This window comes from Salmo salar, chromosome ssa27 (genome assembly GCF_905237065.1).
Source record: "Salmo salar chromosome ssa27, Ssal_v3.1, whole genome shotgun sequence".
NCBI lineage: Eukaryota > Metazoa > Chordata > Actinopteri > Salmoniformes > Salmonidae > Salmo > Salmo salar.
Genome location: NC_059468.1, coordinates 42,910,951 through 42,923,566, shown reverse-complemented (window position 1 = coordinate 42,923,566; position 12,616 = coordinate 42,910,951). Strand labels below are relative to the sequence as shown.

The 12,616-nt window shown below is 46.5% G+C and overlaps 1 protein-coding gene across 2 annotated transcripts in view; it reads left to right on the top strand.

Annotated features, from left to right (window-relative positions):
• Positions 1-3,847: 3,847 nt before the first annotated feature.
• The window catches only part of cibar1 (CBY1 interacting BAR domain containing 1), a 30,061-nt gene continuing 21,292 nt past the window's right edge, over positions 3,848-12,616 (top strand). For both annotated transcript variants that reach the window (XM_045709506.1, XM_045709505.1), the window contains exons 1-4: positions 3,848-4,046; positions 4,448-4,682; positions 4,896-4,964; positions 9,355-9,456. In XM_045709506.1, the coding sequence (XP_045565462.1) occupies positions 4,018-4,046; positions 4,448-4,682; positions 4,896-4,964; positions 9,355-9,456 (435 nt within the window). In that variant the 5' untranslated portion in view covers positions 3,848-4,017. The remainder of the gene's footprint in view (positions 4,047-4,447; positions 4,683-4,895; positions 4,965-9,354; positions 9,457-12,616) is intronic.

Genomic DNA, 12,616 nt, shown 5'->3' with positions numbered 1-12,616 from the left:
TGCATCATTTTTGGGCAAAAAGTTAGATTTTTTAAAATGTTATGAAGATGAAAAAAAGCTGTCCTTCAAATATTCTTTATATGTTCGTCAAAAGAGAGATCAGGGTCCATAGTAACACCCAGGTCCCAGTTTTATTTGGCATGACTGTACAACCACTAAGATGAATTGTCAGATCCAACAGCAGATCTCCTTGTTTCTTGGGACCTAGAACTAGGATCTCTGTTTTGTCGGAGTAAAACATTTGCCGCAATCCACTTCCTTATATCTGAAACACAGGCTTCCAGGGTAGGCAATTTTTGGGCTTCACCATGTTTCATCGAAATGTACAGCTGTGTGTCATCAGCAAGGCAGTGAAAGTTGTCATTCAGGAAACATAATGTTATCACCAAAAGCTAGAATATATAGTGAAAACAAAAGTGTTCCTAAAATGGAACCTTCAGGAATGCGGGAACTTACAATTGATTTGTCAGAGAACAAAGCATCCACAGAGACGAACTGATATATTTCCAACAGATAAGACCTAAACCAAGCAAGAACTTGTCTGTGTAGACCAATTAGGGTTTCATAATCTCTCCAAAAGAAATGTGGTGATCGATGATGTCAGAAGCAAGGTCTAGGAGCCCGAGGACAGATGCAGGGCCTTGGTCTGACACCATTAAAAAGTTATTTACCACCTTGACGAGTGCAGTCTCAGCGCTATGATGGGGTCTATAAAACCAGACTGACTGAGCGACACCAGTTGAGCATGCCGACAGTATTTCTTTCCAGAAGAATTGTCCGGCTGCGAGGACTGTGCAGGGGGGAGATTTATACTACCATCTGTACTTACTGGTGGCACAGACGCCGTTTCATCCTTTCCTACACTTAAAATTGCCTTCGCCTAACAATTGCATCTGAAGCTGTGCTTGCAATATGGCTATCCTCACCATAAGGCGATCGTTCTCCTGTATATTATGAGTACAGCGACTGCAATTAGATGTTAATGTTAATACTTAGCTTCGGCTGGTGGAGGTCCTTTTAGAACCATGTCCAGATAAAACATCCGGGGTGAAAAAGTTGAATGAAAAAACTGAGACGTTAGTAAATGTATTAAAAGTAAAAACTGAAAAGTTTGGCAGATAGCCAAATAGCAACAAGCAGCACGGAGACAAGTCTGGAAGTTGAGGGTGGAGCTCTCAAACCACTCAAAAGCGCTCAAGGCCAACCTTACATGTTTTGCAATGAAATAATGGTACGACTACTTTGCCTTTTGAACAGCATTAAAGCAGCATTGCCTACTTTCAAACATAGCAAAGTGTGTCAGGTTGAAGGTAAAAAAAAAAAGGGGCTTTCCCCCCCAACTTTACACATTAGGCCTATTTTAAAACAAAAAGGTCAGGTGATAATTAGGCCTCTGCTCCGTCACCGTCTGTCCACGTGGAAATACAGCGATAAGCAAACCGCCAAAACCACCTGCCTTCCCGTCTTTAGGGCAACCAACTCCCATTGTTAGGGGCAACCAACTCCCATTGTTAGGGGCAACCAACTCCCATTGTTAGGGGCAAAACAACTCCCATTGTTAGGGGCAAAACAACTCCCATTGTTAGGGGCAAACCACTCCCATTGTTAGGGGCAAACCACTCCCATTGTTAGGGGCAAACCACTCCCATTGTTAGGGGCAAACCACTCCCATTGTTAGGGGCAAACCACTCCCATTGTTAGGGGCAAACAACTCCCATTGTTAGGGGCAAACAACTCCCATTGTTAGGGGCAAACCACTCCCATTGTTAGGGGCAAACCACTCCCATTGTTAGGGGCAACCACTCCCATTGTTAGGGGCAACCACTCCCATTGTTAGGGGCAACCAACTCCCATTGTTAGGGGCAACCAACTCCCATTGTTAGGGGCAACCAACTCCCATTGTTAGGGGCAACCAACTCCCATTGTTAGGGGCAACCAACTCCCATTGTTAGGGGCAACCAACTCCCATTGTTAGGGGCAAACAACTCCCATTGTTAGGGGCAAACAACTCCCATTGTTAGGGGCAAACAACTCCCATTGTTAGGGGCAAACAACTCCCATTGTTAGGGGCAACCAACTCCCATTGTTAGGGGCAACCAACTCCCATTGTTAGGGGCAACCAACTCCCATTGTTAGGGCAAAACCATCTCGTCATTATATACTGTACAGTACCTCTGCCTATTGTCAAACGGTCCTTGCTATCCGGGATCCTTGGGATGTCCCAACTCTGACATTACCTCATTGAAGTTGAAATAAAAAAATTGCTTGCGGTCTGGGTAGGAGTTAAGGGTTAAGGTTAGGGTTATGGGTTAAGGGTTAAGGGCTTTAGGGTAGAGACATCCCAAGGATCCCGAATAGCACTAACCGTAGTCAAACGCCTATAGACGACGGACCTGCCATGGTTAGTACTATTCCAGTTCCTTGGTTCATCCTTATCCTAACCCTAACTAAGGGCCAGAGCCAGAATGAATCAGTTGGACAGGTATTTGATTTCCATATGGGGCAGGGGGGGGGGGGGGGTTTCACAGGAAGCGCATGCAACTATTTTTTTTCAATGTTTTTTTTTTAGTAAAGACATCATTTAAACTATAAAATGTATTACCTTTTAATGGGGTATGAACACAACAACAACAAAAAATGTTAATTCTGATTGTCAAACAAATCCCATCAAAAAGTAGGTACCCTTCGCACGTTCATCCAGAATAATTCCAGCATCCGAACAGTGCACTGTGCACAGACCTGCCAACTTCCCTTCAATTTCTCAAGTGGCTAAAACTATACTGAACAAAAATATAAAACGCAACATGTAAAGTGCTGAAATAAAAAAAAATCCAAGAAATGTTCCATACGCACAAAAACGCTTATTTCTCTCAAATGTTGTGCACAAATTTGTTTACATCCCTGTTGGTGAAAATGTCTCCTTTGCCAAGATAATCCATCCACCTGACAGGTGTGGCTGTCATTACACAGATGCACCTTGGGGGGCAATAAAAAGGCCACTTTAAAATGTACAATGTTGCCACACAACACAATGCCACATATGTCTCTAAATTTGAGGGAGCGTGCACTTGACATGATGACTGCAGGAATGTCCACCAGAGCTGTTGTCAGATAATTGAATGTTTATTTTTCTACCATATGCTACCGCCAACATCGTTTTAGGGAATTTGGCAGTACGTCCAACCGGCCTCACAACCACAGACCACGTGTAACCACACCAGCCCAGGACCTCCACATCCAGCATCTTCACCTGCGGGGAACGTCTGATACCAGCCACCCGGCAGCTGATGAAACTGAGGAGTATTTCTATCTGTAATAAAGCCCTTTTGTGGGGGAAAATCTAGTTCTGATTGGCTTGATACCATTATTCATTGCTCTGGATCTAAATGTTGTTTTGCTTATTTCTATTTTCTGCCGGGAATAGACAGATGGTGGACAATCTATTCCTAGTATTGACTGAATGTCTGTCTCTTACCAACTGAACACTGTTGCGAATGGAGTTTGGTCGTTTTAAATGGTGTACATTGTGAAATAAAATAAGGCTTTTAAAAAGTGGTGGAGAGTAACGTTAGTTCCACTAGATATAATTCAAGAATTTTTGATGGTCCATGGTTAATTAAAGGCAATATCCCCATCTGTTATTATAAGGGGCTGTGTAGCCTAAAACCAACTAATGATGAAATAACTAGAAAAATAAATAAATTGTTTAAAAAAAGTTACAATTCTTTAGTAAAAATAAGAAAAATAAGAAATTTACACATGCAGTTGATGTCCATAAAATGTAGGCAGTGACGGAATACCTAGTGGGTGACTCCATTTCCCATCATACTTTAACCGGAAAAAATAAACTCCATGGCAACGGCTCCCGGACGTGAAGCTTGCTAGTTTATTACCCGAGCAAATCAATCACACTCACCCGTTAGCTAGCTAACGTTATCTAATTGCTGGATCAGTAGCTTATCTGCCTCGTAGCATTGTTTTATACTGGATCACATTACCACCTTTTATTCTACAGTTATGAGCCGAACTCCGGATGCAAGGGCAAGGTAAGACATGTTTATAACATGCGAGACAAAGCAAACTAACGTTAGCGATCCTAAAGACGTTAGACATCCTGCAAAATTCTTGATTTATATAACTTTTTAGTGATTTGTTAGTTAGCTAGCTAACCTTTTCTTCAATTATTTAACTAGCTGGCTAGCTATTGCGTTCAACTTTAGCTTGATATCAGTGTTTATATGATAGTTAGGCTAGCTACGTAACTTAGTTAACTTTAACCAGGTTAGCTAGCTAGCTATGTAACTTAGTTAACTTTAACCAGGTTAGCTAGCTAGCTATGTAACTTAGTTAACTTTAACCAGATTAGCTAGCTAGCTAGCTATGTAACTTAGTTAACTTTAACCAGATTAGCTAGCTAGCTAAAGTTACCTGGATGTTCCCGTCACAGAGACAGCCAGACCAGACAGATCCAACAGAACATCACCAACACGGAGAAGCACTTTGGAGAGATGTGCCAGCTGTTCGCCGCCTACGTGCGTAAAACGGCGAGGTTACGGGACAAGGCAGACCTACTGGTCAGAGAGATCAGCATCTATGCGGAGACAGAAACGCCAAATCTGCAGAGGGGTATGAAACAGTTTGCAGACAACCTTGCCAAAGTTCAAGATTATCGTCAAGCAGAGGTAAGCCTACACACCATAGTTTTGCCTAATAATCATTTTCAATCATAAATGGATGCATAATATAAATATGGTTGTTATTGAAAATAGTACAGACTTCTATTGATAATGTTTCATCTGCAGGTATTTTGTGTTCTAATCTATCTGCCTATGATTTCTAAATCCTCCCAGGAATGAATTAACTAAATAACTTTGATATTCCAAATGTATTTGCAGGTGGAGAGGCTTGAAGCCAAAGTGGTAGAGCCTTTGAAAAGCTATGGAAGCGTTGTTAAACTTAAAAGGGTAAGATACAGTCCTTTCCCATATTTGGATAAGACTGCTGTTCTTTTAATATGGTAATTTTTCTGTTCTGATGTATATGCCTACTGTTTCGGGTGACAGTTATCCTCTGTTGTTGTGTCATAAAAACCAAAGTCTGTTGCACACCAGAGGGGTATCATACGAGCAGGTTTGAGGAGTTATTAGCAAGGTAACTTTGGTCAACTCTGAGTTCAACTCGGGATAACCGGTCATATGATAGTAGCTCACCTTTTAGCCAGGTACATTTCCATGGCAACAAATCCTTCAGAACGGTCCTGTTCTGGGGCACACGGCTAACTCCACTTACCCAGTCATTTCAGACTGAGCCACGAGTTCAGGACCAATGAAATCAGATTCCCTCCATCAAATAACATTTTAATTGTCACATTGCTTCGTAAACAGGTGTAGACTATCAGTGAAATGCTGACTTGTGGACCCTTCTCAACAATGCAGAGTACAATAAAATACAAAATGAAATAAAAACAAATAATATTTAAAAAAAATGTAACACATGGAAGAAATACACAATGAGCAACAATAGCATGGCTATATACACACGGGGTACCAGTACTGAGTCAATGATAGCATGGCTATATACACACGGGGTACCAGTACTGAGTCAATGATAGCATGGCTATATACACACGAGGTACCAGTACCAAGTCAATGATAGCATGGCTATATACACAGAGTACCAGTACTGAGTCAATGATAGCATGGCTATATACACACGGGGTACCAGTACCAAGTCAATGATAGCATGGCTATATACACACGGGGTACCAGTACTGAGTCAATGATAGCATGGCTATATACACACGGGGTACCAGTACTGAGTCAATGATAGCATGGCTATATACACAGAGTACCAGTACTGAGTCAATGATAGCATGGCTATATACACACGGGGTACCAGTACTGAGTCAATGATAGCATGGCTATATACACACGGGGTACCAGTACTGAGTCAATGATAGCATGGCTATATACACACGGGGTACCAGTACTGAGTCAATGATAGCATGGCTATATACACACGGGGTACCAGTACTGAGTCAATGATAGCATGGCTATATACACGGGGCAGTGGCGACCCATTTAGCTAAAAATAACTCTTTCTCCTGAGTGGGAAGAGGTGCTGTCGTGCCCTCTTCACGACTGTGTTGGTGTGTTTGGACCATGATAGGTTCTTAGAAATGTGGACACCAAGGAACTTGAAGCTCTCGACCTGCTCTACTACAGCCCTGTTGATGTGAACGGGGGCGTGTTCGGCCTTCCGTTTCCTGTAGTCCACGATCAGCTCCTTTGTCTTGCTCATATTGAGGGAGAGGTTGTTGTCCTGGCACCACACTGTAGTAATGACAAATGTATTTAAAAAATGTAAACTTCATGCAATTTATCACTTTTGTATGCTTGAATTAAAACAACATATTGATAGGTGAGGAAAAGGTGCTTGTGCATTGATAAGCACTCCAAAGACGGCATTAACGATAAGTCATTCAATAAAGACGGCTTTTCCAAAAGCCTATTTCACACCTCAGACTGCTGAATTTGGATGATAACTTTTATTTTATTTTGATTTCTTCACCAATGAAAATGTGGCCTTGACTCACCCATGGTTAGACGTTTCAGCGTTGTCTCTATTAAGAGTTTGTCGTTCGATTAGGCACGTGCGACATGCACGCGCAGTAACAAGCCTGCCAGAGTTAGTGGCAGGCGGACGAGCAATGTCCGCCGTCGTAGGACGGATGAAGCCTGAGCTGGAATGTGAAGCTAACCGAAGCTGGTTAGCGTTAGAAACCCCTGATTATATCTAGCTTGCTTCGTAGGATACCCCTCTGGCCAATGGCATGTGAGAAACAACCATGACTTGTTTCTGTTGTTGATGTAGATTCCCCTGCCAACCACGTGGGGGGGCGGTGTCCTAGCCAACCACGTGGGGGGGCGGTGTCCTAGCCAACCACGTGGGGGGGGGTGTCCTAGCCAACCACGTGGGGGGGCGGTGTCCTAGCCAACCACGTGGGGGGCGGTGTCCTAGCCAACCACGTGGGGGGCGGTGACCTAGCCAACCACGTGGGGGGCGGTGACCTAGCCAACCACGTGGGGGGCGGTGTCCTAGCCAACCACGTGGGGGCGGTGTCCTAGCCAACCACGTGGGGTGGGGCGGTGACCTAGCCAACCACGTGGGGGGCGGTGTCCTAGCCAACCACGTGGGGGGGCGGTGACCTAGCCAACCACGTGGGGGGGGGTGTCCTAGCCAACCACGTGGGGGGGCGGTGTCCTAGCCAACCACGTGGGGGGGCGGTGTCCTAGCCAACCACGTGGGGGGGCGGTGACCTAGCCAACCACGTGGGGGGCGGTGTCCTAGCCAACCACGTGGGGGGGCGGTGACCTAGCCAACCACGTGGGGGGCGGTGTCCTAGCCAACCACGTGGGGGGCGGTGTCCTAGCCAACCACGTGGGGGGCGGTGACCTAGCCAACCACGTGGGGGGGCGGTGTCCTAGCCAACCACGTGGGGGGGCGGTGACCTAGCCAACCACGTGGGGGCGGTGACCTAGCCAACCACGAGGGGGGGCGGTGACCTAGCCAACCGAGGGGGGGGCGGTGACCTAGCCAACCACGTGGGGGGCGGTGACCTAGCCAACCACGTGGGGGGCGGTGACCTAGCCAACCACGTGGGGGGCGGTGACCTAGCCAACCACGTGGGGGGCGGTGACCTAGCCAACCACGTGGGGGGCGGTGACCTAGCCAACCACGTGGGGGGCGGTGACCTAGCCAACCACGTGGGGGGCGGTGTCCTAGCCAACCACGTGGGGGGTGCGGTGACCTAGCCAACCACGTGGGGGGCGGTGACCTAGCCAACCACGTGGGGGGGCGGTGTCCTAGCCAACCACGTGGGGGGCGGTGACCTAGCCGTGGGGGCGGTGTCCTAGCCGTGGGGGCGGTGTCCTAGCCAACCACGTGGGGGGCGGTGACCTAGCCAACCACGTGGGGGGCGGTGACCTAGCCAACCACGTGGGGGGCGGTGACCTAGCCAACCACGTGGGGGGCGGTGTCCTAGCCAACCACGTGGGGGCGGTGACCTAGCCAACCACGTGGGGGGCGGTGACCTATTCAACCACGTGGGGGGCGGTGACCTAGCCAACCACGTGGGGGGCGGTGACCTAGCCAACCACGTGGGGGGCGGTGACCTAGCCAACCACGTGGGGGGCGGTGTCCTAGCCAACCACGTGGGGGGCGGTGACCTAGCCAACCACGTGGGGGGCGGTGTCCTAGCCAACCACGTGGGGGGCGGTGACCTAGCCAACCACGTGGGGGGCGGTGACCTAGCCAACCACGTGGGGGGCGGTGTCCTAGCCAACCACGTGGGGGGACGGTGACCTAGCAAACCACGTGGGGGGGCGGTGACCCTGCCAACCACGTGGGGGGCGGTGTCCTAGCCGTGGGGGGCGGTGACCTAGCCGTGGGTGGCGGTGACCTAGCCAACCACGTGGGGGGGGCGGTGACCTAGCCGTGGGGGGCGGTGTCCTAGCCAACCATTTGAGGGCGGTGACCTAGCAAACCACGTGGGGGGTGACCTAGCCAACCACGTGGGGGGCGGTGACCTAGCCAACCACGTGGGGGGCGGTGTCCTAGCCAACCACGTGGGGGGACGGTGACCTAGCAAACCACGTGGGGGGGCGGTGACCTAGCCAACCACGTGGGGGGGCGGTGTCCTAGCCAACCACGTGGGGGGGCGGTGTCCTAGCCGTGGGGGCGGTGTCCTAGCCGTGGGGGGCGGTGACCTAGCCAACCACGTGGGGGGGGGCGGTGACCTAGCCGTGGGGGGCGGTGTCCTAGCCAACCACGTGGGGGGCGGTGTCCTAGCCAACCACGTGGGGGGACGGTGACCTAGCCAACCACGTGGGGGGCGGTGTCCTAGCCAACCATTTGAGGGCGGTGACCTAGCCTGTTGTATTGTGTCACTGTCTGCAGTTCAATCCCATTATGTTGGTGATTCATTTAAATCCATGTTTTACTGTGGCCTGGCTGTATTCTGCAGTTGGTTGGATCTTACTGTGGCCTGGCTGTATTCTGCAGTTGGTTGGATCTTACTGTGGCCTGGCTGTATTCTGCAGTTGGTTGGATCTTACTGTGGCCTGGCTGTATTCTACAGTTGGCTGGATCTTACTGTGGTCTTAATTGAAATCGTAATTTTATTGAAATATGTATAAATGTGGTTCCCAAATGACACTATATTCCCTTTATAGTTCACTACTCTTGTCCAGCGCCCCGTAGATTCCTGGTCAAAAATAGTGCACTATACAGGGAATAGGGTGTGATTTGAGACACCGTGATTTAATCCACTAACCCCAGCTCTGTGATTGACAGGAGGACCTGAAGACCAGTCAGAGTGCCAGGAACAGAGAGTCTAAACAGATGCAGCAGCTGGAGAGAATGAGACAGAGAAACCCCTCTGATAGACAGATCATTGTATCCTTATCGCTCTCTCTCACCTGTCATCCCTCTACACCAATCATTTATTAGGCTACAGTGTTATTCAACCTGGTGTATGCGTGTCAATGGGATGAGTCTAAACACTAGTAGGGATGAGTCTAAACACTAGTAGGGATGAGTCTAAACACTAGTAAGGTCAATGGGATGAGACTAAACGCTAGTAGGGATGAGTCTGAACACTAGTAAGGTCAATGGGATGAGACTAAACGCTAATAAGGTCAATGGGATGAGTCTAAACGCTAGTAGGGATGAGTCTAAACACTAGTAAGGTCAATGGGATGAGTCTAAACACTAGTAAGGTCAATGGGATGAGTCTAAACACTAGTAAGGTCAATGGGATGAGTCTAAACACTAGTAAGGTCAATGGGATGAGTCTGAACGCTAGTCAGGTCAATGGGATGAGTCTAAACGCTAGTAAGGTCAATGGGATGAGTCTAAACACTAGTAGGGATGAGTCTAAACGCTAGTCAGGTCAATGGGATGAGTCTAAACACTAGTAAGGTCAATGGGATGAGTCTGAACGCTAGTCAGGTCAATGGGATGAGTCTAAACGCTAGTAAGGTCAATGGGATGAGTCTAAACACTAGTTAGGTCAATGGGATGAGTCTGAACGCTAGTCAGGTCAATGGGATGAGTCTAAACACTAGTAAGGTCAATGGGATGAGTCTAAACACTAGTAAGGTCAATGGGATGAGTCTAAATGCTAGTAAGGTCAATGGGATGAGTCTAAACGCTAGTAAGGATGAGTCTAATCACTAGTAAGGTCAATGGGATGAGTCTAAACACTAGTAGGGATGAGTCTAAACGCTAGTAAGGATGAGTCTAAACACTAGTAAGGTTAATGGGATGAGACTAAACGCTAGTAAGGTCAATGGGATGAGTCTAAACACTAGTCAGGTCAATGGGATGAGTCTAAACGCTAGTAAGGTTAATGGGATGAGACTAAACGCTAGTAAGGTCAATGGGATGAGTCTAAACACTAGTAAGGTCAATGGGATGAGTCTAAACGCTAGTAAGGTCAATGGGATGAGTCTAAACACTAGTAAGGTCAATGGGATGAGTCTAAACGCTAGTAAGGTCAATGGGATGAGTCTAAACACTAGTAAGGTCAATGGGATGAGTCTAAACACTAGTAAGGTCAATGGGATGAGTCTGAACGCTAGTCAGGTTAATGGGATGAGTCTAAACGCTAGTAAGGTCAATGGGATGAGTCTAAACACTAGTAAGGTCAATGGGATGAGTCTAAACACTAGTAGGGATGAGTCTAAACACTAGTAAGGTTAATGGGATGAGTCTAAACACTAGTAAGGTCAATGGGATGAGTCTAAACACTAGTAGGGATGAGTCTAAACACTAGTAAGGTTAATGGGATGAGTCTAAACACTAGTAAGGTTAATGGGATGAGTCTAAACACTAGTAAGGTCAATGGGATGAGTCTAAACACTAGTAGGGATGAGTCTAAACACTAGTAAGGTTAATGGGATGAGTCTAAACACTAGTAAGGTCAATGGGATGAGTCTAAACACTAGTAGGGATGAGTCTAAACACTAGTAAGGTTAATGGGATGAGTCTAAACACTAGTAAGGTCAATGGGATGAGTCTAAACACTAGTAAGGTTAATGGGATGAGTCTAAACACTAGTAAGGTTAATGGGATGAGTCTAAACACTAGTAGGGATGAGTCTAAACACTAGTAAGGTTAATGGGATGAGTCTAAACACTAGTAAGGTTAATGGGATGAGTCTAAACACTAGTAGGGATGAGTCTAAACACTAGTAAGGTTAATGGGATGAGTCTAAACACTAGTAAGGTCAATGGGATGAGTCTAAACACTAGTAAGGTTAATGGGATGAGTCTAAACACTAGTAAGGTCAATGGGATGAGTCTAAACACTAGTAGGGATGAGTCTAAACACTAGTAAGGTTAATGGGATGAGTCTAAACACTAGTAAGGTCAATGGGATGAGTCTAAACACTAGTAAGGTTAATGGGATGAGTCTAAACACTAGTAAGGTTAATGGGATGAGTCTAAACACTAGTAAGGTCAATGGGATGAGTCTAAACACTAGTAGGGATGAGTCTAAACACTAGTAAGGTTAATGGGATGAGTCTAAACACTAGTAAGGTTAATGGGATGAGTCTAAACACTAGTAAGGTCAATGGGATGAGTCTAAACACTAGTAGGGATGAGTCTAAACGCTAGTAAGGTCAATGGGATGAGTCTAAACACTAGTAAGGTCAATGGGATGAGTCTAAACACTAGTAAGGTTAATGGGATGAGTCTAAACACTAGTAAGGTCAATGGGATGAGTCTAAACACTAGTAAGGTCAATGGGATGAGTCTAAACACTAGTAAGGTTAATGGGATGAGTCTAAACACTAGTTAGGTCAATGGGATGAGTCTAAACACTAGTAAGGTCAATGGGATGAGTCTAAACACAAGTTAGGTCAATGGGATGAGTCTAAACACAAGTTAGGTCAATGGGATGAGTCTAAACACTAGTAAGGTTAATGGGATGAGTCTGAACACTAGTTAGGTCAATGGGATGAGTCTGAACACTAGTCAGGTCAATGGGATGAGTCTAAACACTAGTAAGGTTAATGGGATGAGTCTAAACACTAGTTAGGTCAATGGGATGAGTCTAAACACTAGTAAGGTCAATGGGATGAGTCTAAACACAAGTTAGGTCAATGGGATGAGTCTAAACACAAGTTAGGTCAATGGGATGAGTCTAAACACTAGTAAGGTCAATGGGATGAGTCTGAACGCTAGTCAGGTCAATGGGATGAGTCTAAACACTAGTAAGGTCAATGGGATGAGTCTAAACACTAGTTAGGTCAATGGGATGAGTCTAAACACTAGTAAGGTCAATGGGATGAGTCTAAACACTAGTAAGGTTAATGGGATGAGTCTAAACACTAGTTAGGTCAATGGGATGAGTCTAAACACTAGTAAGGTCAATGGGATGAGTCTAAACACTAGTCAGGTCAATGGGATGAGTCTAAACACTAGTCAGGTCAATGGGATGAGTCTGAACACTAGTAGGGATGAGTCTAAACACTAGTTAGGTCAATGGGATGAGTCTAAACACAAGTTAGGTCAATGGGATGAGTCTGAACACTAGTTAGGTCAATGGG